At 37.0% G+C, this 25,534-nt stretch overlaps 1 protein-coding gene and 2 pseudogenes across 1 annotated transcript; 2 read left to right on the plus strand and 1 right to left on the minus strand.

Moving 5' to 3' along the window:
• LOC101983202 overlaps positions 1 to 2,642 on the plus strand; it is a 3,079-nt pseudogene extending 437 nt beyond the window's left edge.
• Positions 2,643 to 11,112: 8,470 nt separating this feature from the next.
• Positions 11,113 to 12,905, plus strand: LOC101983486 (annotated as a pseudogene).
• Positions 12,906 to 16,789: 3,884 nt separating this feature from the next.
• On the minus strand, positions 16,790 to 17,740 carry LOC101983761 (olfactory receptor 1N1). Its single transcript, XM_013355659.2, has one exon. The coding sequence runs from the start codon at positions 17,723 to 17,725 to the stop codon at positions 16,790 to 16,792; it is 936 nt and encodes a 311-aa protein (XP_013211113.1). The 5' UTR covers positions 17,726 to 17,740.
• Between the last annotated feature and the right edge of the window lie 7,794 nt (positions 17,741 to 25,534).

Below are 25,534 nucleotides of genomic sequence, written 5' to 3' on the forward strand. Positions count from 1 at the left end.
GGGAGGGAAATGGGAGGCGGTGACGGGGAGGAGGCAGAAATCCTTAATAAATAAATAAATTAAAAAAAATAAAGGCTCAAAGGGAGCCAAAGAAGCTACATGGATGCCAGTAGGAATGAATGACCTCAAGGAAATTAAGCAAGCCATCATTAATCATGGCTTGCACTCTACATTTGTTAAGGAAATGATAAGAACTTGGGCTTCTAATGTCAGGGCTATACCCCATGATTTCTTACAGTTAGCATCAGCAGTGTTAGAAGATGGAACTTCCTTGATGTTTGGAGTTTATTTCAGAGAAGAATCCGAACATATGGAACAGCAAGGAAGAGCAAAAGGTATGGAAGTTTCACAGAATCAAATTCTTGGTGTAGGAGCATACGCTGATCCACAGGCACAAGCTCTTTATGATGAATAAGCATTGTCCCTATGCCCACAAAGCAGCCTTGAATGCCTGGGATAGGATACCAGAACTAAGAAGAAAGGTTGAGTCATATACCATGGTTATGCAGGGACAGGGAGAACTCAATACTGACATTTTGCAAAGATTAATTAAGGCTCTGAACACAGGAATAACAGACCCAAAAGCTAGATGACAAATTCTTGAATCACTGGATTTTGAAACTTAGACTGCAAAAACATAATTGGGGCTTTAAGTTCTAGATCAGCACCTATGGATGAATGGATCCAGCATACCATGAATTTTCAGACCTTTAATTACAATGATGAATTTTGGGTATGAGAAGCGATTTCCAAAGCAATGAGGGACAGCAATCTGCCAAATGTTTTAATTGTGGTAAATTAGGACATCTAAAAAGGGATTGTAGGCAAGGAATTTCTAGGAATACCACTTCATCTGGGAATGGCAGGAATAAGAAACCTCAGCCTTCAGGTATATGTAGGAGGTGTGGTAAAGGACAACATGGCACCAATGAATGCAGATCAACAAAAGACAGACAAGGCAACCCAATACCATTGGGAAACTCTCTGAGGGACCTCTCAGGCCCCCAAGCCAAAAGTAGTCCAGTCATTCCCAATAATTGTGGACGACATGTCAAAACAGGAAAATTAAAAACTTTAGAAGCTTTTGTGCAAGACCATAAGGTTCTAAATGATGGTTCAAATTTGGAGGATAAGTCAGAAATTCAATTAGGAAACAAGAAGTATATATTTTGACAAACCTCTATAAATGATCAGAGACCAAAGCTGGGAGTACCTATAAATGGAATTGTGATTGTTAGCTTGTTGTACACAGGAGCAGATGTGAGTATCATCACTTCAGAATCTTGGCATCCAAATTGACCTCTTCAAGAGGCAGATGTTAGATTACTAGGAATTGGAACGATATCTTGACTTAAACAAAACATGATATGGGTTGACTCTATTGGGCCAGAAGGTAAAAAAAAAAGCTATGGCCACATGTAGCAGATATTGCAATAAACTTATGGGGCCATGACCTGCTACAGCAATAGAATACCCAGATTAACATTCCTGCAGTCCTAGGAACTCCTAATTCTGGGGAGGATGCAATAAGTTATCATGAACAAAGGTCACCAGTCACTCAGGCTGTACAAGAACATAAAGCAAATAGCAAACCTTTTGAGGTACCAACAGCCCTACCTTTAAAATGGCTAACTGAGAAGCCAATACGGGTTAAGCAATGGCCTCTAGCTGAAGATAAATTACAGGCATTGGAACAGCTGGTGCAAGAGCAACTAGATGCTCACCATATTGAAGAATCAACCAGCCCTTGGAATTCTCCTGTGTTTGTTGTAAAAAAGAAATCTTGCAAATGGAGAATGGTGACAGATCTAAGGGCTGTCAACAAGGTAATTCAACCTATGGGCCCTCTACAGTCTGGAATTCCTTTGCCTTCTTTGTTACCAAAAGGATGGCCTCATTATCCTGACCACTGGCTCTGACCCACACCTCTACACTCCTATGTACTTCTTTTTGGCCAACCTGTCCTTTGCTTGACATGGGTTTAGTACAATCTACAGTGACCAAGATGCTGTTTAATGTTCAGACTCAATGCTATACCATCTCCTATACTGGTTGTCTAACACGAATGCACTTATTCATGATATATGGTGATCTGGACAGCTTCTTCCTGGCTGTGATGGCCTATGACTGCTATATGGCCATCTTCTGCCCTCTCCATTATTCCACAATCATGAATACCCGATTCTGTGCCCTGATGCTTGCCCTGTGCTTGGTCCTCACCAACATAGTTGCTCTGACTCACAGTCTCTTCATGGCTCGACTGTCCTTCTGTGTTGTTGGGGAAATAGCTCATTTTTTGTGTGACATTACTTCTATTCTGAAGCTATCATTCTCTGACACACATGTCAATGAGTTAGTGCTTTTTGGCTTTGTAGATATAGTAGTCTCCAAAGCCTCCCTTTGTAAGTATTCTTATCTCTCAAGTCAACATTTTAATTGCTGACCTTTGAGCTAAGACTTCTTGTGGGGGTTCAAATGCCATTTCTACCTGTAGCTCCCACCTCTGTGTGGTCTGTTTTTTTATGAGATGTTCTACCTGTTTCCCTGTAGAGTCCAAAGAAAAGGATGTTGTATGTGCTGCAATTTATACAATGGTGATTTCTATGTTGAACCCCTTAATATATAGTACAATATCATATTGATATATAATAATATCAATGACATGAAGGAAGCACTAAAGAGGCTTCTCTGTCATAGGAGAATGTTCTTCTTTTAATATATAGCAAGAGCAATGTTTTTGAAAGACAGGGCTAAAATCTATGAAGTGGCTTTTAGTTTGGGAATAGTCACCTGCTAGCCAAGAAGGTTATTGTCCAATTTATTAAGCTTCACTGAACTTTAATCTTCTTATACATAGTATTAAGACTATGAATAATATAAAATTCATTCAGATTTTTTTCTGTTTTTATTCATTTGTTTCTTTTGTTTATGTGAGATAGTCTTTCCTATACATCCTAGGAGGTTCTGTACACTATGTACCTCACAGTTTAATAGCCTGAAACTCACAACCTCCTGCCTCAGTCTTCTGAGTTTTAGATCACAAGTGTGCACATCTCCAGCAAGATTTTCTCTTTTTTGCATATGAAGGAGAACTTTTTTCTATTGATTTTTATTGAGTTCTACATTTTTCATTGCTCCTCTCCCTGCCTCTCCCCTCCCCCTTCAATCCTCCCCAAAGGTCCCTATGCTCCCAATTTACTTAGGAAATCTTGTGTTTTTCTACTTCCCGTGTAGATTAGATCTAAGTAAATCTCTCTTAGTGTCCTCATTGTTGTCTAAGTTTTCTGGGATTGTGGTTTGTAGGCAAGTTTTCCTTGCTTTATGTTTAAAAACCACTTATGAGTGAGTAAATGTGATAATTGTCCTTCTGGGTTTGGGTTACCTCACACAAAATGATGTCCATTTGCCTGCAAAATTCAAGATGTCATTTTTTTTTCTGCTGTGTAGTACTCCATTGTGTAAATGTACCACATTTTTCTTATCTATTCTTTGGTTGAGAGGCATTTAGCTTGTTTCCAGGTTCTAGCTTTGACAAACAAAGCTGCTATGAACATAGTTGAGCACATGTCCTTGTGGCACAATTGAGCATCTTTTGGATATATACCCAAAAAGTGGTATTACTGGGTCTTGAGGAAGGTTGTTTTGTAATTTTCTGAGAAATCACAACACTGACATCCAAAGGGGTGGTACCAGCTTGCTTTCTTACGAGTAATGCAGAAGTGTTCCCTTTATCCCACAACTTCTCCAGCATAAGTTGTCATCAGTGTTTTGGATCTTGGCTATTCTTACAGGTGCAAGATGGAATCTCAGAGTTGTTTTGATTTACATTTCTCTGATGACTAATGATGTTGAACATTTCCTTCAGTGTCTTTCAGCCATTTTAGATTCCTCTGTTGAGAGTTCTCTGTCTGGGTCTGTACTCCAATATTTTATTGGATTATGTGATCTTTTGGTGTCCAATTTCTTGAGTTCTTTGTATATTTTGGAGATCAGACCTCTGTCTGATGTGGGGTTAGTGAAGATCTTTTTTCATTCTGTATGCTGTCGTATTGTCTTGTTGACCATGTCATTTGCTTTACAGAAGCTTTTCAGTTTTAGGAGATCCCATTTATTAATTGTTTCTATTTAATGAGTTTGAGGATTAAATAAAACATAACATAAAATGTATTTATTAGTAATACAGTCACAATTAGTAAATAGTGGGTATTAAAAAAGATGGCTGCTGCTATTTTCCCTCCTCATGACTCTTTCAACTCAGAAGTAACACCTTTGTCTTAAATTCATTTATTCAGCAGGTATTCAGAGTATTACTATCTAGCTTTTACATAGCCAAGATCTAGCTTTTACATAGCCCTGAATAGGTAAAATCTTTGCTTTCCTGATGTTTTATTCTACATCAGTTGTTTTAAACCTTCCTAATGCTCTGACCCTTTAATACAGTTGCTCAAATTGTGGTGACCCACAACCATAAAATTATTATTTTTTTGCTATTTTATAACTGTAATTTGTGACTGTTATGAACCATAATATAAAAATCTTATATGTCATCCCCAAAGGGGTTGCAACCCATGACAAACCCATGGTTTGTAAAACCATTGTTCTAGGCTATCGGTTCATAGATGAGTCAAAAATAAGAAGTATGTATTGTGTTTGTAGGAGTAAGTACAGGTTAGGAGCGAAGAAGTAAAGAATATTAGTTACATTTTAGGCGAGACAGACTAGAGGACAGATTGCTCAACAAAAGAAATTCATTGTTTAGGCTTCTATGATGATTGCTCTCCTTCCCATCATCTACCAAGGGCTCATGGAGATCAGTGTTGGAAATTCTCCACTGCTTGTCAAAACTACAACTTTCTGGGATCATCAGGTGAAAATCATGGAAGAAATTCCTGTATTTGTTTGTAAATTTGTCTTTGTATCTAAAATATATTCCAGAAGTGTAAAATAATTTGAGAAATAGAAAAAAAATTAACGACATAAAATGCAGATATTTCTGTCTCCTGGGATCTTAGCAATACTAATTTTTAAAAATATGAATCATAAAATTTTGACTATTAAATTTGCTGTGGCCACTGTCCACTAATTATATGTCTCTTTTTATTGCTGTCTCTTCTTTCAAACTGTTTTTTCTAAATAAAGAGGATTGAATCAGCAAATGTGAAATTGTTTTAGTTATTTGTTTCTTCTCCATGGGGCATCCAGAATCTTTGCAGTTATACACAGCTTGGTTTTTCATATTTAATGCATGTTAGGAGAATCATCATTTTCCTGGGATTTAACATAACTCAGAATAGAAAAATTTAACTATATTTAGCAAATGTCTTTCTTTGAAGACTTAGGTGCATTTTCTTTCATCTTTAAGAGTTCATTACACTCAAGGAATACAAAACATTTGCTACTTTAATAAGGGGATTTATTTATTTATTTACTTATTTAACTCTCTGGCCAGGGTTTTAAATGTTAGAGCAACTCTGAAGATTTAGGTGTCTTGTGGTAGTTCAAGGCACCCCAATGATTTTCCAGCACATACCGTTGATTTTGGTTTAATTTCCTATTGCTTCCTTTAACAAAGAAGATATGAGGATACCCTTTTTGAAATATTACCAAATCATAATGAAAATGCTCTGAAAGTATCATTAATTTGCTCAACACTGACCAACCTGCATTTACATACTGGCTTCCTAAATGAGAAATTAAAAAAAAAACACCTCAAACCTTAGTGTATATATCATTCTTAGAGAGCTTGTTTATACTGAGTCCAGTCCTGAGATCTACAGGCACAAATTCTGGATCAGTGTTTCTGGTATGGAGTACCAATACTCTGTGTTTCCCAAAGTGGCTCAGGGCCCTGAAGAATGTCTCAGTTCTATCTGGACTTATATTTTCTGCATGGGGATAGGTATGGATCTATTTGCTTCTTTTACATGTTGACATCTAGTAATGTCAGCACCGTTTTTTAAAGATACTTTCTTTATTCCATTGTATGCTCTTAGCTTCTTTGTCAAAAATCAGGTGTTCATAGGTGTGTGGGGTCTTTGATTTGATTACATTGGTCCATCTGTCTGTTTTTATTTCAGTACCAAGCTGTTTTTATTACTGTAGCTCTGTAATAGAGCTTGATGTCAGGGATGGTAATGCTTCTGAAAGTTTCTTTATTGTAGAGGATTGTTTTGGCAATTCTGGGTTTTTGTTTTTCCGAATGAAGTTGGGTATTGTTCTTTTAAGGTCTGTGAAAATTTTTCCTGGGACTTTGATAGAGATTGCATTAAATCTGTAGATTGCTTTTGTTGGACTGCCATTTTAAATATGTTGATCTTACCTATCTAAGAGCATGGGGGATTTTTTCCATTTTCTGATATCTTCCACAATTTTGTTCTTCAAAGACTTAAAGTTCTTGTTGTACAGGTCTTTCACTTCCTTGGTTAGTGTTACCCCAAAATATTCTATGTTATTTGTGGCTATTGTAAATGGTGATGTTTCTCAGATTTCTTTCTCAGCACCTTTATAATTTGTATATAGGAGGGCTAATAATTTTTTTGAGTTTGATCTTGTATCCTGCAACATTACTGAAACTGCTTATCAGTTGTAGGAATTCTCACATCAAATATTTGGGATCACTTATGTACATTATCTGACAATCTGAACATAGTGAAAGTTTGACTTCTTTCTTTCCAATTTGTACCCCTTTGATCTTCTTTTGTTGTCTTATTGCTCTAGCTAGAAATTTGAGTACTATGTTGAATAGGTATGGAACGAGTGGACAGTCTTGTTTTGTTCTTGATTTTAGTGGAATAACATTGAGTTTCTCTCCATTTAATCTGATGTTGGCTTTCAGTTTGTTTTATATTGCTTCTATTTTGTTTAGGTGTGTTCCTTCTATCCCTCATCTCTCCAAGACCTTTATCATAAAGAGGTGTTGGATTTTATTAAATGCTTTTTCAGTGTCTAATGAGGTGATCATATGTTTTTCTTTCAGATTATTTATAGGATGGGTGGCTTGAATGCATGAGCACAGGAGACCACTTTTTGAATATAATACTGGTAGCACAGACATTGAGAGCAACAATTAATAAATGGGACTTCCTGAAATTGAGAACCTTCTGTGAGGCAAAGGACACAGTTACTAAAACAAAAAAAGCCTACTGAATGGGAAAAGATCTTCACTCACCCCACATCAGACAGAGGTCTGATCTCCAAAATATATAAAGAACTCAAGAAACTATACATCAAATTACCAAATAACTCAGTCAAAAATGGGGCACACATCTAAACAGAGAATTCTCAAAACAGTAGTTGCAAAAGTCCAAAAAAACACTTAAGGAATTGCTCAACATCCTCAGCCACCATAAAACTGCAAATTAAAATGACTCTAAGATACCATCCTACTCCTGTCAGAATGGCTAAGATCATAAACATCACTGGAGAGGATGTGGAGTAAGGGGAACACTTCTCCATTTCTGGTGGGAGTACAAACTTGTACAGCCACTTTGGAAATCTATGTAACAGTTTCTCAGAAAATTGGGAATCAATCTACCTTACAACACACTCTTGGGCATATACCAAAGGATCCACACTCATACAGCAAGGACATTTGCTCAACTGTATTCATATCATCATTATTCATAATAATCAGAACCTGGAAATAACCTAGATTTCCCTCAACTGAAGAATAGATAAAGAAAATACAGTAAATTTACACAATGGAACACTACTCAGCAGTAAATTTACACAATGGAACACTACTCAGCAGTAAATTTATACAATGGAATACCACTCAGCAGTAAATTTACACAATGGAGTACCACTCAGCAGTAAATTTACACAATGGAACACTACTCAGCGGTAAATTTACACAATGGAACACTACTCAGCGGTAAATTTACACAATGGAATACTACTCAGCAGTAAATTTACACAATGGAATACTACTCAGCAGTAAAAAGCAACAACATCTTGAAATTTGCCTGCAAATGGATGGAACTAGAAAAAAACATGCTTAGGTAGGTAACTTAAATCCAGATAGACAAACATGGTATGCACTTACTTATAATTCGATATCAGATGTAAAGCAAAAATTACCAGTCTATAGCCCATGATCTCAGAGAAGCTATGTAACAAGGAGAACCTTAAGAGAGACATACATGAATCCACCTGGGATAGGAAACAGATAAGACCTCCTGCAAATTTAGGAGGGGGGAGAAGGTAGGGTATCATGGGAGAGGGAAAGGAGAAGGGGAGAAACAAGGAGAACATGAGTGAATGGGATGCTAAAGAAGGGGGTAGGACAGTGAGGGAGAGAAAGGAAAGAAATATCTTGATTGAAGGAGAAGTTAAAGGGCTATCAAGAATCATAGCACTTGGAAAACAGTCCCCAAATCTTCAAGGATGACCCCAGCTAAGAACCTAATCAACACTGGAGAGGATGCCTAAATTGGCCTTCCCCTGTAATCAGACTGATGACCACCTTAATTGTCATCATAGAATCTTCAAACAGCAACTGTTGGAAACAGATACAGAGATCTACAGCAAAGCACTGGGCCAAGCTACCTGAGATTAGCCCAAGAGAGTGAGGAGAGATAATAGGAGCAAGGGAATCCAGACCATGATGGTGATACCCCCAGAAACAGCCGATTGAGCTAGTAGAAGTTCACTGACTCTAGACTTATAACAGGCAAACCTCCGTAGAGCCAAATTAGGTCCATTGAATGTAATGAAGAGTTGTGAGGCTTGGACAGTCTGTGAGACCACTGACTGTAAAGGATTCTTAATACCTATATAGCTTAAAGATTATATAGCTTAAAGGTTTCATATTAAAAAATTAAATAATCCTTAAACAAATGTGCAGCAAATGAGGACAATGACCTGCAAATATAAACAATGTATCTTAATCAGAGGTAGAAATGTATAGTGCAATATGATAAATATATTCTAAGATTGCATCAATTTACAAAATATTTAAGTAGAGTTATAAATATGTATGCATAAAATATGAAAAAGTAACTTTGCATAGGTTCACAAATATTGGAAAGAGAAATAGGAGCATATTTAATATAACAATTATTTGAATTTATGTCAATATACAAGAATCTATACTAATGTAAATTGTCTATAAATAATATCTCACAAGTAATCTCACTATTACTATTATTAGTGTGCGCAAGCTCACACTAATCTACATAGTACCCCATCCAACTATTCCCCCCTTTTATCTTAAGAAACACCTTAACTGTGACCATTGACTATATATAATCAACACTTTTAAAATGAAAACAAATTTATAAACAGTCATTTTGGGAATTTGGGAATAATTTTCTCCAAAGTGCTCCCTGCAGTTTGTTGAGTAAAGTGTTTTTAGGGATTTACAGAGATATTTCAGGGGTCTTGTTCCATCAAACCACATTAATCTGGAAGGAATCCACAGGTTTTCATCTTCTGTGGAAACAAATGAAAAATCTCGTTTCCAAATTAACATGTAAAAGATTTCACTAAAGTAGCCCCACACTAGCTCAGAATGGAGTATAATAAAGAGTTCTTTGTTTTGGGATAGACTCATAGATCAACAGTCCTCTGCATGAGCAGGAACCAGGAACCAAATTCAGCAGCTGAGAGAGGGTGCACATGTTTCTACACTTATTTTTATAGTACCCAAAACCATGCCAAAGAGGTCCACAATCTCAAAGGCCATTGGCTGAAGGAGTTTCCACAGCAACTGACAGTGGGACAAGGATTTATTCCTAGTGTTCAAACTGATATTTAGGAACACATTCTTTTGGAGGGATACCTTGCTCAGCCTAGATAGAGGTGGGGAGGGCTTTAGTCTTGCCTCAAAGTGGAGTGTCAGACTTTGTTGTCTCCCCATGGGAAGCCTTACCCTTTCTGAGGAATGGATGGAAAGCTGGGGTAGGGAGAAGGTGGAGGAAGTAGGATGAGGGGAGGGAGTGGGAATGGAGATAGCTTTGCAAAATGAGAAAAGATGTATTAAAAAAGAAACCTCTCGTTCTAATATCTTGTATTACATAAGCTTCTAGAACTAGATAAAATGATAGATGTAGGAAAGTCTGTCACAGACTCTTCTGACAGTACTATAATCTTACCCATAATGACCTGATATTTACAACTGCATATAAGATGATGAGAGAAAAGATCTGGCATTGACCAATGGTGCTAAATACTTCGGTACTGACCGAAAAGAATATGAATTATGATAAAGGAAAAGATGATTGGAGAGTTGGTACTGACCGACAAATATAAAATTATGGTAAAGAAAAAGATAATTGGAGAGTTGGTATTGACCAATGATGTGGAAAAATTATGTTTGTGGCTTGTTGCTATTGGCAATTACTGAAAAGAGCTTGTGACATGGTGAATGTTGAGAGTTGATGCATATGCTGAGAATGTTAGATCTAAGTGACACTCTGAACCAGTGGAAGAAACATTTTCAACTTGGGCGATTCTACTCTCCTTTAAAATAGGAGACTATAACCTTTGGGAGCATAATTATTCATAAAGCATCCTGACAAAAGGTATGGCTATTGAGACACAGGGCCTGAAAGTATATTTCTCTCCACTAATCTCTTCTCTTTACAGAGGTCAGCAGTCAATGATGGGTTGAAAGCTTCTCCTCCCCAGATGCCTAAGACAGGAACTCACATATGACAAATGCCTGTTTCCAAAGACGGGAAAATTTGGGTAAAGGAAGAAGACTTTGCCCAAGCCAGGTGCTATCTATCTGTCTTGTTGCAGAAGCACAGGGGTTATTAAAATTTAATAAGAGAGAATGGATTGTGGGCCCATATTTCATATAAGATAATTTATAGACAAGCTCACTGGCCACTAGGCAGCTGTAATCCTGTCAAACAATCAAGACAGCCACCTAACAAAGTCCAGGATGTATTACTCCTTCTCCTTTGCTAAAAGGTAGATCGCCTGGGGAAAGCTGTTTTCCAAAGCTGGTGATTTAAGTTGCAGGTGTTTCCCTAGCCCCGCCCCCCACCCACCGAAAGGAAATATTAATGAGGATCCACCTTGGTTTACCTGGGGGTTAAAAGGTATTTTGGAGAATAAATGTGGGTATATCTTCAGGATAAAGGAAGCCTGTGAGGCCCTTCCGTAATGACTGTACGAACTGCGTCTCATTATTTTCTCACGCCTCCGTACTGGTTAAGATAGGGAAAGATAGCTTCTATGTTGGGACCTACGGGCTCTGACATGGAACAGCAGTGGTTCTGGTTTTTTTTTTTAATTTCTTGATTAAAACAGAGCAAACAAGCTAAACCCTCTTTCTATATTGGAGTATGCATTTTCATGACGTCAAGGGAGGTCATTGAATCAAGAGATCAGAAAATTATCTAAAAAGTCCTTATAGTGTGATTACTATCAATAAATGCATAATTATCAATAATATTTCCACTTGCTATCATAATAAACAGATATGTTTGTTTTCTCAAAAACTTCATTTTTTGCAGTGGTCATTTGTTTTTGCAGTACTGGGCTTGAACATGCAGAACAAATGATTTACCAATATCCTGCATCTAAATCAATTTATTTTTGGACCAATTTTACTTGTTTTTGTGATTGAAAACTTTGAAATCTCCACCTTATATCTTAACTATTAGTGCTAATTAAATCACATTTCAAAAGTTTACATTGCAATCTGAAGGTGCAAAGTTCTCTCCTAAAACAGTACAATCTGAAGGTGCAAATATCTCCCCTATAACAATCTTCCTGACTATGCATTTGCACGGCAACACATTTCCCTTGTCCCAGATGTTGATAAATGGCAATGATGCCACCTTATTAAAATATCTTCTTTGTTGGCATTTTTTTCATTTCATGTGCAGCCCACTTTAAATGAGTAATAAAAGCATATATTTGTCCATAAAAGGAATCATATTTTTATTTCCATGCCATAAATCAACGCCTGTTTGTTCCTTTGTTCTTCAATATCTTCCTGTTAACAGCAAAGAGAAGAAGAGCCTGAGGAGGGATAACAAGAGCACAGTATCTGAGTTCATCCTCCTGGGACTCCCCATCCAGCCAGAGGACCAAGACATGTACTCTGCCCTGTTCCTGGCCATGTACCTGACCACAGTGCTGGGTAACCTGCTCATCATCCTGCTCATCAGGCTGGACTCTCACCTCCACACCCCATGTACTTCTTCCTTAGCCACTTGGCCTTCACAGACATCTCTTTCATCTCTTTCTCATCTGTTACTGTATCCAAGATGCTAAAAAACATGCAGACTCGGGATCCATCCATTCCCTATTCAGACTATGTAACACAGATGTATTTTTTATATTATTCACTGATTTGGACACTTTCTTCTCACTTCAATGGCATATGATTGGTGTGTAGCCATCTGGCATTCCCTCCACTATACCAATATCATGAGAGAGGAACTGTATATTTCATGGGGAGCTATGTCCTGGATCCTGCCCTGTGTCAGTGCTCTATCTCACACTCTCCAACTGGCCCGGCTATCCTTCTGTGCCAACAGCACCTTTCCTCATTTCTTTTGTGACCTCACAGCATTGATGAAGCTCTCATGCTCAGACATCTCTCCAAATGAGTTAGTCATTTTCACAGTAGGCACAGCAGTCACTATTCTGCCACTAATATTCATCTTCATCTCTTATGGCTGTATTGAGATCACCATCTCAGAAATTTCATCTACCAAAGGAATCTGCAAAGCTTTGCCAACATGTGGCTCTCACCCCTCTGTGGTGTCCCTGTATCATGATTGGACTTTATCTTATACCTTCACCTAGCTTCAAGTGACAAGGAAATAGTCACTTCTGTGATGTACTCAGAGGCCACTCCATTGCTGAAACCCTTCATTTACAGCATAAAGAACTGAGACATGAAAGAGGCTATGAAGAAGCTCTTCATCAGGGCAGTAACCTGAACTTAATGACATCATAATAAACCTATGTATTCGCATATCTCCAAATACTACACCCTCAATGAAGCACATAGTCAGTAAATATTAGATTCCTTAAATGTCATTCTGGTATATTTATTTCTATTTCCCTTGCATCTCTTTAGTGTAAAAAGTTGAACTCTGTTATTGTTGCCAATTTATTTTGCTGCTAGATTAGGAAATTACAATTATTATACTAATTTAAATCACTCTTCTTATTTCCTGGAAATATGTTTGTTCATAAGAATTGTTAGAGGATGCTGACATTAGTGTAGTATCATTTCCTTCCTTCACTTCCAATCCAGTACTCTTCTTATTTTAAAAAATTACTTCTAATGAAGGGGGACCAAGAGAAGAAAATATATTTTGCTTTCTCTAACACCAGGAAACTCTGTTATGAGTTCAACTACTCCATTTCAAAACTTGAGGCTTCTTGACTTTGAGAACAGTGACAAAGAAAACCTCCTCATAATTCCCATGATTAAGCCACAAGAATGGGGTCATGTTGCCTGCAAACTCAATCCCAACTGGTTTCATATGCATATATGTTATATATGTAATTTTAAATAAAGAAGCTGCAAATATCAAAATAATTATCACAAATATCACATAATTATCACAAATGTTCATAAAATTAATGTATTTATGTAAAGTCTGAAAAGTTAGATTGTTGCTTACATTATTTTATAGATTCTGTCAGTTAGCAGCTGTTTAGGACATTACCTGTCCTATGGCAGACAGTGTGTCTAGCTCTGCTCAAAAGGAACAAGAAAAGGACATACCTCTAGCTCCTTTTTTGTTTTCTTTCTTTCTTTTTTTTGAGACAAGGTTTCTCTGTGTAGCTTTGGTGCCTGTCCTGGAACTAGATCTTGTAGACCTGGCGGGCCTAGAACTCACAGAGATCTGTCTGCCTCTTCCCCCTGAGTGCTGGGATTAAAGGTGTGTGCCACCATCATTCAGCTCTAGCTCCTATTCTAGCTATGTAGAGACATAGTGAAATATGCAAGAATACCAAAAATGCCTTACTATAAAAATAATAAAATGCCATGTTTTTTCATAATTCTGTATGTCAGGCTAATACAAGAGAGGAAATAGGAAATACTGCCTAAGTTCCAGAAAAAAACATTATGGGAAAGAATGTTTTCAACTGAGTTTTGAAGACTGTTCAAGATTAATTTGCAATGGGACAAATGACAATCTAGACAGAAGGGATAGAATAAACCAGGAGTGGTACAGTAGCAGCTAAGTTCAAGGAAATAAAAAGGGTTTGTGTTGCTAAAGCACAGCTATGTGAGAGTCAAGAGAACATCATACATGAATCTAGGCAAGCAGATAAGTATTTTACTGCACAGGACACAAGATGCCATGTTAAGGAGCTTGTGTATTAGCACTGGGTAGCCAATGGAGATAATTTGGCAATGGATTAGTTATTGTACTCTGAGTAACAGACAAAAAGTGCCTGGATGAGTATCATGGTATAAGGATAGGAAGAACATAATATGGAAGTATACTAGCCAGGTGGTAGTAATGAAGGGGAGAAATGCCAGTACTTCTCAGGAATGTTCTTAATTTTTTGACTTTATAAACATATATTTAAAAAAGAATACAAAACTAGATAGCTAGAATAAGTTTGACTATGTTTAACAATCTTAAGGAATTGTAGTAGTACATTAAAGATGGCATGCTTTTCCTGTATTGATTCTAAACAAATAAAAAGTAGGTACTTTAAGTAGGCAAGATGCATGTGCAGACTGCTTATTATGTACCTCTGATAACAGCGAAAATCATCACGTACATGGTTATCACGTACCTCTAATTGCAGCTGAAGCACAAAGACTTAACAGTAATCCTTAATTCAGTATAAGTCATTGAAGGACCAACAACATATTAGAAATCGGTGGCATTACAGGGGTAGAAGTTTGAACTTTGAGGCCAAGGGTAAAGATTATGTATCAAGAAAGAAACACACTTAGAATTTTTAATACTAGCTTGACTGGGTGGAATCTAAGATCATAGAGAGTTGACCAAGAACAAGCAATCATGTCCCTTTGTGGTCCTTTATATGCTGAGTTGACCTAAGCCCTTGCTGCTGCAGTAATATTGGGGAAACCAAGGTGAACCTACACTCTACTTTTCTAGTTGGCTTGGTTGTTCAGGTAGATGATAGAAAATGGTCAAGCCAAAGTGAACACACACTGTTCCCCTTAATGGCTTAGTTGTTTACACAGACATTAGACAGTGGTCAAGTCAAAGTGAACACACACTCTGTTCCCAAGCCTTAATGGCTTAGTTGTTTACACAGACATTAGACAATGGTCAAGCCAAAGTGAACACACACTGTTCCCAAGCCTTAATGGCTAAGTTGTTTACACAGACATTAGACAGTGGTCAAGTCAAATAGAAGGATCACAATTTTATGGTACTTACACTAAAATTTTTACACTTGTGTGATTCTTGAAGGGGAGAAAGCTAAAGCTTTACACATCTCATTTTCTCTCTCTAAAGCAAAGATTCTGATGCCCAGTTTATACCTGAAGACAAATTTGCAACCAAATATGAAAAGAGGTCTTAATATTCCCATCTAGTGGTCTTTAGAAGGTTGGTAGTTTTGAGCACCTTTTTGTTTTTTAGGAGTGTTTTTCTTTTAAAATATCTTGTTAAATTTTTATTTACATGTATGTGCTGTCTATGAGTGAGCATGCACATGTTTATGCATATGTCCATGGAGGCCAAAAGAGGGTGCTGGATCTGGAACTGGAATTACAGGTGGTTGCAAGCTGCTTGACTTAAGTACTGGATACTGAACCTGGGTTTGCTAAAAGAACAGTGCTCTGTCTAATGAACCATCTCTTCAGCCTCTGAAATAAATATTTCTGAACAGCAATGAGCAGAAGCATTGTAACACAGTGTAACAACATTCCTGGAAAAATCTTTCCAAGCTGTAGAACGACATTTAGCCAGCAGAGAAATCTAAATACTGAGTTTATAGTGATGGGAATTTTTTTTTTTTTACCTATTCTGGATTTCCTGGAATGTAACATCCATCCTTTATTTTCTCTCAAATTCTACATATTTCTATGAATAGAACAAATGCAACAAGTGATAAGCTAATAATTTAGAGTGAAATATTAGTGTAGGAACTTTTACTTAGCTTTAGGCATAGAAAAAAATATTCTACTTGTTGAGCAAATGGATCTCAGAAAATAGTTTTTTACTTCTGGATGGCGGTACATATGAAGAATGACATTCATAGTACTAATAGCTCTCAGTTGTTGGTGTCTACCACATTTGCTGTTGCATCAGATGCACTTCCTTGCTTATCTTACTCAATCATCCAACTCATCTTATTAAATAGAAACTACTGTACTGGGTGTTGATATTCATGACTACAAACTTTGCACGGGAGACTGAGACAGGGAAGTTGTGAGCTAAAGGCCAATTCAGGCAACAGAGTGAATGTAAAGTTAGCCCGAGTTGTACATCAGTGCTCTATCTCAGCCAGGTGGTGGCGGCACACACCTAAATCCCAGCACTCAGGAGGCAGAGGCAGGAGAAGCTCTGTGAGTTCATGGCCAGCCTGGTCTACTGAGTGGGTTCCAGGACAGGAAAGGCTACACTGAAAAACCCTGTCTCAAAAAAAGCACTATGTCAAATAAGAAGACAGAATGGAGAAAAGAATAAATAAATAAGCAAAAAGGAAATAAACAACTTATTTTCAATAATCTTTACTTTATATTAGGGAAGGCTAAAGTCTAGTGAGATTAAGTAATTAGAAATCAACCTGGTGGCAAGTATGTACACAACACCAAATTAAAAGAAACTTGTTTAACATAGACATGTCTCTTCATTAAACATTACTCTCATTATATTTAGGAAGAGAAAATTTGCCTCTGACAGAGGAGCTTCCTTAGAGCCCCTTTCATGTCCTTGTTTCTTAGGCTATAGATGAAGGGGTTCAACATGGGAGTCACTACTGTATACATTGCAGCAGCTACAATGTCCTTTTCTACTGAGACTATAGAAGGTGGGCACAAGTAGGCACTGAACAATGTCCCATAGAAAAAACAGACCACACAGAGGTGGGAACTACAGGTAGAAAAGGCCTTTGTACCCCCACCAGGGGTTCTAACCCTCAGGATGGCAAATACAATATGGACATAGGAGATGACAATGCATAGAAAGGGGACCATGAGTACTGTGCCTCCTAAGACAGAAATCATTAGCTCATTGACATATGTGTCAGAGCATGATAGCTTCAGAACAGGAATAAGGTCACAGAAAAAGTGAGCTATTTCCCCAACAACACAGAAGGACAGTCGAGCCATGAGGAGAGTGTGAGTCAGAGCAACTACATTGGTGAGGACCCAGCACAGGGCAAGCATCAGGGCACAGAACTGGGTATCCATGGTTGTGGAATAGTGGAGAGGGCGACAGATGGCCACATAGCGGTCATAGGCCATCACAGCCAGGAAGAAACTGTCCAGATCACCAAACATCAGGAAGAAATACATCTGGATGAGACAACCAGTATAGGAGATGGTATGGCGCTGAGTCTGAGCATTAAACAGCATCTTGGTCACTGTAGATGATATTAAACCCATGTCAGCAAAGGACAGGTTGGCCAAAAAGAAGTACATAGGAGTGTGGAGGTGTGGGTCAGAGCCAATGGCCAGGATGATGAGCACATTCCCAGTCAAGGTGACAAGATACATACACAGGAACATCCCATAGAGTAGCCACCGTTGCTCTGGAAACCCTGATATTCCTCGCAGGTAAAACTCTGAGATGCTGGATTGGTTGTCCATGAGCCTACAGATCCTGGAGATAAGAAAAGATAGTCAGAATGTAGGGTTGATACTTAAGCTTCAGGCACTGGGTTTCAACCTTCACATACCCATGTCTATATTTAAATGATCTACTCCCCAGTCCTGATGGTTCTTGCTACCAGTTCTTACTTCCTTTTATTCGTTCTTTCTGAGGAATTCTATATTTTCCATCTCTCCTCTCTTTTTCCCCCAGGTCAGTCTGTGATACCAGGAGATCTCTCCCAGTAAGGGTCTCGGCACAGTCAATTCTCTTACTACCAAGCTTAGACTAGGTTTATAAAGTCCTATCAGCTCTATTATTACACTAGGATATTTTTATGGCTATATGAACATGATCCAAATTGTACATTCTTTTGGAGTATTATCCAAAAATGTGCCAAAATGTTGCCTTTACCAAACATTCAAGATTACCCACTTCATAGTCAAGGGCTGTGGAGTGATTCATTCTCTCTACTTTTGACCACTTCTCCAGATGGAAAATATCAATCCTTGGGTTGTCTGTCAATAGCACAGCCATCTTTCTGTAGATGATTTTCTTTAATCAGAGTTCACACCTAAACAGAAACCTATCTGCAGACCAAAGGATATTTCCTAAAATAGTCATTAGATTTCAAAGTGAAAATTTCAAACTTTTCTAAAAGGAGAATCTGAGAATGATTATATATATATATATATATATATATATATATATATATATATATATACCTCTGAAGTACACTAACTAAATTAACTGACACATCTCAGGATATCAAAAATTTTATGAGAAATTAGGAGTCACAAAAATTTTGTCTATGACATAATATCATGATGGGTAACATGGATCTTTACAAAGATTAGACTCCAGTTACTGAGCACATTCAAATAACATGTTCTGAAAGGGAAATACTCTACTAAGACCCAATGTATTATAATTTCTTCAAGGCAAAGAGGGATGCAAGGTGGTAGATAGTTCCATGATTCCCTAACTTCCAGGTCCTGTCTTTATTTCCAATGAACCATTCTAAGCACCTGCAAGTTATATGAGAGAAAAACAAGTCTTTTACTACCAATGCGAGTATAAAATGCATCAATCAGTCAATTGCTATGGCAACAAAAAGTTCACCTGGGTAAACTCCCACACTCCTTTAAATAAACCCAAATATCTTCCTTAAAGTCATTTAAAAATATTTATTTATTGTGTGTGTACATGTATGCATCTCTCTCTCTCTCTGTGTGCGTGTGTCTCTCTGTGTATATTCAGGCATGCACATGTGTGCTTGTGTATGTAGCTGTGTAGAAGCACAAGAACAACTTAGAAAAGTCAGTTCTCTCCTTCCACCGTGTAGCTTCTAAGTAATGAACTTAAATCAACAGGCTTGTGGCTGTTCTTGCCCACTGAAAAATCTTTGGCCTTGCAGAGCCACATTTTTACTTTCTGTCTTTGTTAGTCTCCTCAGTACTTTGTGTTAGCATCTTATGCTCTGTTTCTTGGTTTTACATTTTCTTACAAAGTTTTATTATTGTTCTTAGAAACTTGGCCTCAGAAATCTCAATATATCTTTGAAACATCAATGAGCATTTTCCATAATTTGTTCACTTCTTCTCATCCAAATCAAGCAAGTCCCTTTACTTACCACCACTGCCTCTTGCTCTAATATGTCAGTCAACAAGTGTGAGATGGTGTGAGCCTTATGGTAACAGTACCACAAGAAAGACCCGACAGCCACAGCAGTTTTAGTCAAATTCCTGTGCTCACTGCCATTTTGTTCACTGAGAAGAAAGCCATGCAAAAGTATTTATGAAAAAGGATAATCATAATCTTCCTGAAAAGAAAGATTTAATGGGATTGTCTGGAATTGGGGTTCTGAATATAAAATTTAAAATATAAACAGCAAATAGACCAAGACAAATGTCAAATTATTCAATGGAGATTAAAAACTGTAGAAGGAATAGAAGCTTCAAGAAAAGTTTGTCAAAGTTCTAGATGAGAAGTCCAAAAAGTAAACAAAAGATTCAACGACAAGTCTATGTAATATCTGATTGGAAGGCAGGATCACTCATAACTACCTTCATCTGCTTGAAGAGAAAATACAGAAAGATGAGCTTCTTTGTTGAAAACTTATAATGATATGAGACAAATCCTGATTCTGCCTGGACAAAATTTTGAGGAGTTCTGGGGTATTTTATATTTTCATTTTGAAGCCTGGCTTGATAGAGACAGAGGCCCCTATTCCTGAATCCCTAGAAGAGGGTGAACAAATTCACTTTAAATGTCTAAAGATCCAAGAAGTCAGGAAACAGAGTTCCCCAGAGCCTTGTTAGTGAACACATATGATACCCAATTCCCCTCTGTCTTTATTAGAACAGACAAAATTAGTGCAGCACTAGGCTCCATAAAATATAGGATGTTTTATTATTTTCTTTATACCTTAAACACTTTTGTAACTAATCGATAATGACAATCTATGTCAGCAGTTTTCAACCTTTGGGTCAGAATGTTTTTGGGATTGCATATCATATAGCTTGTATGTCAGATATTTACATTATGATTCACAACAATAGCAAACATGCAATTATGAACTAACAACAAAATAACTTTATGGTTAGAGGCCACTACAACATGAGGAACTGTGTTAAGGATCAAAGTGTTGAGAAGGATTGGAGCCATGGGTCTGCAGTAAAATATGCTCTAGGGAGATGCATCTGCCTCCATGTAACAAGGTCCCTCTGCTCAAAGCTCCTTCACTAAAGAAGTGTAAAAGTGTCTAATACTTTCTTAAAAGTTTCTTATGATTCTGATTATGAATAAAAAGCACTGGTTCAATTTCACTCACCTGATTATATTCTATAAGTGATTTTAAGAGACAAAACCCATGAATAGTAGAGTAATAATAGTAACAAAAATTTGGAAGTTGGGAAGCAAATGGACTAGTGATCCTGAATATCCCCATAATTGGAACTAAATTTTACATACTTTCCCCAGCTGCAGACCTCCGAACTCCTCTCTGTTTACTTTAACCTGAAAAATGTTAAACATCAGAAATTTAATTTGGGACTAGAGGAATGACCCAGTAATGGAGAGCACAACTTCTCTTACAGAGGAACCAGACTCAGTTTCCAGAGCCCACATGGTGTCTCACAACATTCTGTAACTCTGGAGCTAGGAGACCCACTGCGCTCTTCTGACCTCTGTGTGTTCGTGCACATACACCGTGAACATACATGCTTGTGGTCACCCACAGTCTTTGGACACAATAGGGCAATTACAAAAAAATTGACAGTGTTTGAAACATCATGCACAAGACTTAAAAAGTTGAAGCCAGACAAAATCCCAGCATTGGGGTAGGTGTGGGCATGAAGTCTTACTTGGAGATCTTAAAAATTGATATCTTCCAGAAGAATATTTGGCTTTCCTTAGCGGTGTGGCCCTAATAGTTTCAACACTGCAGTGGATGGTATATCTTCCAGAAGAAGAAGATTTGGTTTTCTTTAGGCTGTGCCCCTGGTAGCTTCAACACTGCAGTGGATGGTCACACACCTAAGAGTATACAGGTAGCTCCAATGAGACGTGATGAGTTTAAAAAAAATTGAGTACACATATTTGTGTTGGTGTGGAATGGGGGTAGATCTGGGGTGAAATTGAAGAGAATTTAAGGTACATCAAATGAAACTCTCAAAGAATTAATAATCAAAAAAAGCTACTGAACTTAATAGTGTTTGCTTTTAGTACCAGCACTGGGAAGTGGAGACACAGTGTCTCTTGGGTTAGCCAATCAGTGAGCGCCAATTACAATGAGAAACCCTGTCTTAAAAAATACTGGGAAATTATCCGAGGAAGACACCCCTACATTGAACTCTGGCCTCTATACATATGTGTGTGCATCATGTGTACCCACTGACATCCACCACATATGTATCCCACCACCACCACAAAATGTCTTAGAGTTCAGAAGCAAGAGACTTTGGTTATCACTCTTACCTTCAGTTTGGTTCATTCTGGACTCCGAATTACATTTTCCTAGAGGGAACCAGAAAGGAAAAGTCTTTGTTATCCACGAAGTCCCTGCTGGTTATTTTGTCATCAACAGCATGAGCGCTCCACGGGCAAACCCTTATGCCTTCTAAACAAGCTCTTCCACTCCCAGATCAACCCCAGACAATAAAGCAATTGTTTCCTGTTTTCTCATATTTGAGCTGGTATGGACATATCATACCAGTTGGGTCTTCTTGAAGGTTTAAAAAATTATAACTCATGCCTATTTTTCAGGGTTTCTGACTCAAAGTATGATGGGGAAGCTTTGTTAACTAGTTATTTTCAAGATGTGGAACCAAGTTAGGGTGTGGCTTTCTGGGACCCGGAGAAAAATGGGTGGTAGGCCCAGATGCTCCTTCTCTGTGGTTTCCACACAGCACAGCTGACCTTGTTCCTATTTCATGAATTTTTCCTTTATAATAAATAAAAATATAAGCTTTCTTTTATCTAGATTGGCAATTTACCAAATGGAGTTAACTTCTACAAAGGCAAATTGATATATCTATCTCATTTGGCTGTGAGCTTATATATATATTTTAATTCTGAACCAAAATATGGAGGTCCTTAGAGATACCATTGGTCTTAGCACCCACTATGTCACATTGAAACAAATGGAGGAATTTTACAGTATTTTTTATTTAAAGGTATTTGTTCTCATCAAATAAGAGATCATATAAAAACAGGTATAAAGATAATATGTTGAGTGATGATTGAAGTGACATGTTTTTGTGTATTTTCACATTGAATTATAAGTATAATATAGTATGCCAATAACTCAAGGTTGAAATTTGTTTTGAACTGACTATTGAAATTTTGAAATAATAACATAAAATAGAATCTACATTTAATAATTTCATTCAAAATGAGTGTCTTCTTGATAAAAAAGTAGAAAATATCCTTTTTTTGTTATTTTTATCTCTCAGTAGATGTAGTGTTTTTTTTTTCCAAATTTACTTCACAGCCCTACAATTTCATTCATTCTTGCTGCCCCAATACAAGCATAAGCAGGTGTTACTTCTAAATTATTGAGGCAGATGCAGATTCCTGTGGACAACAATGCTTTGTAATTTGTTCGCCACATCAGCAGACAGTAGGTTATTTAGAAACGTGGTTACTTCTTTTGTTAAGCACTTTCTTGGATGCACAGTTAGTTGCTACTGCTCTGAGACCAGAACTAGAATGTTCTACTGGACTGGAAAGGACTTCAAAAGCAAAGCTAAAAGGACTTTAGTTTCTTGTTAATCCTGCAACCTGATACCTATTCAGGCTAAATTTAAGAGAAAATTGTCTGTTCTCCATGTGCCTTACTGCCACCAGACACTGCTAGAGAGTCCAGATGCATGTTGTTCAAAAGGCAGGCTTATGTGTTGGGAATCCTTTTTAAAGAACATATGGAGTGCAATGTCCTTGATACTTAAACCTCTGTAACTGACCATCTATCAATCATGATTCTATATTCATTCTGTGTCAATTTCCAGGGATTCATAAAACATACATAAATGTTCAAAATAGAACTAATTAGTATTTTCATTATAATAGTAAACTGTTCATTGTTAATATAGTAATGAGTAGCATAACTGATTGTACAACCCAGGTAAGGGTATTACATTACAAAATATTTAACGTATTAGGTAGAAACAGTAGAAATTCTAAAGCTGAATTTATTCATTCAAGGTAGGAAAATTTGAACAACAATATAAGTTTTAACTCCAAAAAATGAATGGTGAGCCACAATAAAAGCCATCTTAGATCTCAAACAAAGCATTCAGATTGAATAACTTTTTTTAATATTAATTTTACTGTGTTAAAGTTAAAACTTTTTTGATTAGACAGATAAGGGGAAATGATGTGGGATGTCATTCTCTACTCTATGAATATGTATGGCTCTCATTGGTTGATAAATAAAGCTAAAGATAATATACTCAGACAGAATACAGAAAGGCAGGAAAGCCAAAATGAATAGAGGGATAAAGCAGGGCAGAGTCAAGAGAAACACCATCCAGCAATCCAGGGAATAACATGTCAGCAGACCAGTAATGCTACAATCATACAGCAATACTTTGATTAACAGAAATTGATAAATTTAAACATAAGAACTAGTTATTAATAAGCCAAACATATATAATTAATATTAACACTCTGAGTCCTTATTTGGTAACTGGTGATGGAAGAGAACCTCCAGTTACACTGTATCTAAAACACTCCCTATTTATCTCATTTCGTTTTAGGCGATCTCTTCTTTTTTTCATGTTGATGGATAATGACTTTTTATGTCTTTTTCATTTTTCAAATGGCCAAAAGACACTTAAGGTCATGCTCAACTTCCTTAGAAATCAGGGAAATGTAAATCAAGACAACTTTAAGATACCATTTAAAATATTTATTAGTGTGTGTGTGTGTGTGTGTGTGTGCCCAAGTTTTTCATATATTTATCATTTACATTTGGTCCATGGAGGTCAGAAAAATGTGTTGTATCCTCTGGAACTGGAGTAACAGATAAATATAATCTGTCATATGGGTGTATCATACGGGTGCTAAGAGCAGAACCCAGGTCCTCTGCAAGAGTAGTAAGTGTTCTAAATCACTGGTCTATCTCTCTAGCCCTAACTTTTGTCTCTTTCCATAATATATCAATCGGTCTACCAATTTCTTTTTATGTTTGATCCATGTGTATCTATGTAAAGGTATTAAAACTTCTTGGATTTATTTCCATGTTGTTTGACTTTCCAGGAGAAGATGTGAATAAATGTCTATTCACCCCAGATAGGACACTGAGGACTAAATGACAAAATTATTCCATGCATGTAGCTTAATAAATCAGGGATTTCATTAGGGCTACTTATTTCATAAGTGATTTAAGGGCAACACTATCCCCCAAATGCTCACACCCGCATGAAAAAATGCTGTATCCTTGGAGTACCCTGATAAATTTGTATATAGTTTCACCAAAAAGACTCCAATTCCCAGCAACTGCTTACTGAATATAAACATGGTGAGAAGCCTTATGAACCTTGTAACCTCTGGACTCCCTAAACCTTGTACATTTTTTTAAGATTCTTGGACATATGCAATGATTAATAGTAATACTAATAATAATAACAATAACAATAAAAGGTCTTAATTTGAAGAATGTTTAAATGAATATAGTTCTAACATCACTCTCCTTTAGATTTCCATAATCTAAAGACTAGACTCTTACCACATTCTACACAGTCTCCTTACTGTTGTCTTTGTTTTCCTTCCCCATCCATCCCATTTTCTCTGTACATCATACATGTTTTGAAGTATTCATTGGCTTTTAAAATAACTTTTTCAATCTTGTAATCAAATATTTTCATAGGTCTTTACTTTCTTTTGATCAAAATGTCAATAACTCAGCATGGACTCCATAGTTCTGTATGAGTCTTAACAAAACCTCAAATTTTTGTTTGAACATATTTCTTAGGCCATATACACCTTTTTGGCCTCTTAAACATTCTTGTAATTGTTTTTTTTAAGTGTGTCACTGATTTCTTTTTGATGCTTTTCCATTTGACTTTGCTGTTCTAATAAATAGCTATTCTACTTCCACACTGGATGTGTCACACTCTTTTTCCATTCTCACAAGTGTCTACTTACTTATAACGTTGTCGCTTTAACCCCTTAAATTGCTCACTTTACCTCACAACAGTTGTCATACGGTAGTTACACATTTTACTGATGAGTAAATTAATGAATGAGTGAAAGAATAAATTAAATACTATTGCTTTCACTCCACTTTGTCTTATTTCATTCAT

This window comes from Microtus ochrogaster, chromosome 4 (assembly GCF_000317375.1).
Source record: "Microtus ochrogaster isolate Prairie Vole_2 chromosome 4, MicOch1.0, whole genome shotgun sequence".
NCBI classification, from domain to species: domain Eukaryota; kingdom Metazoa; phylum Chordata; class Mammalia; order Rodentia; family Cricetidae; genus Microtus; species Microtus ochrogaster.

What these genes read in the sequence shown, in the direction of transcription:
- LOC101983761 (XM_013355659.2), bottom strand. Translation starts at nt 17,725, where the DNA reads ATGGACAACCAATCCAGCATCTCAGAGTTTTACCTGCGAGGAATATCA.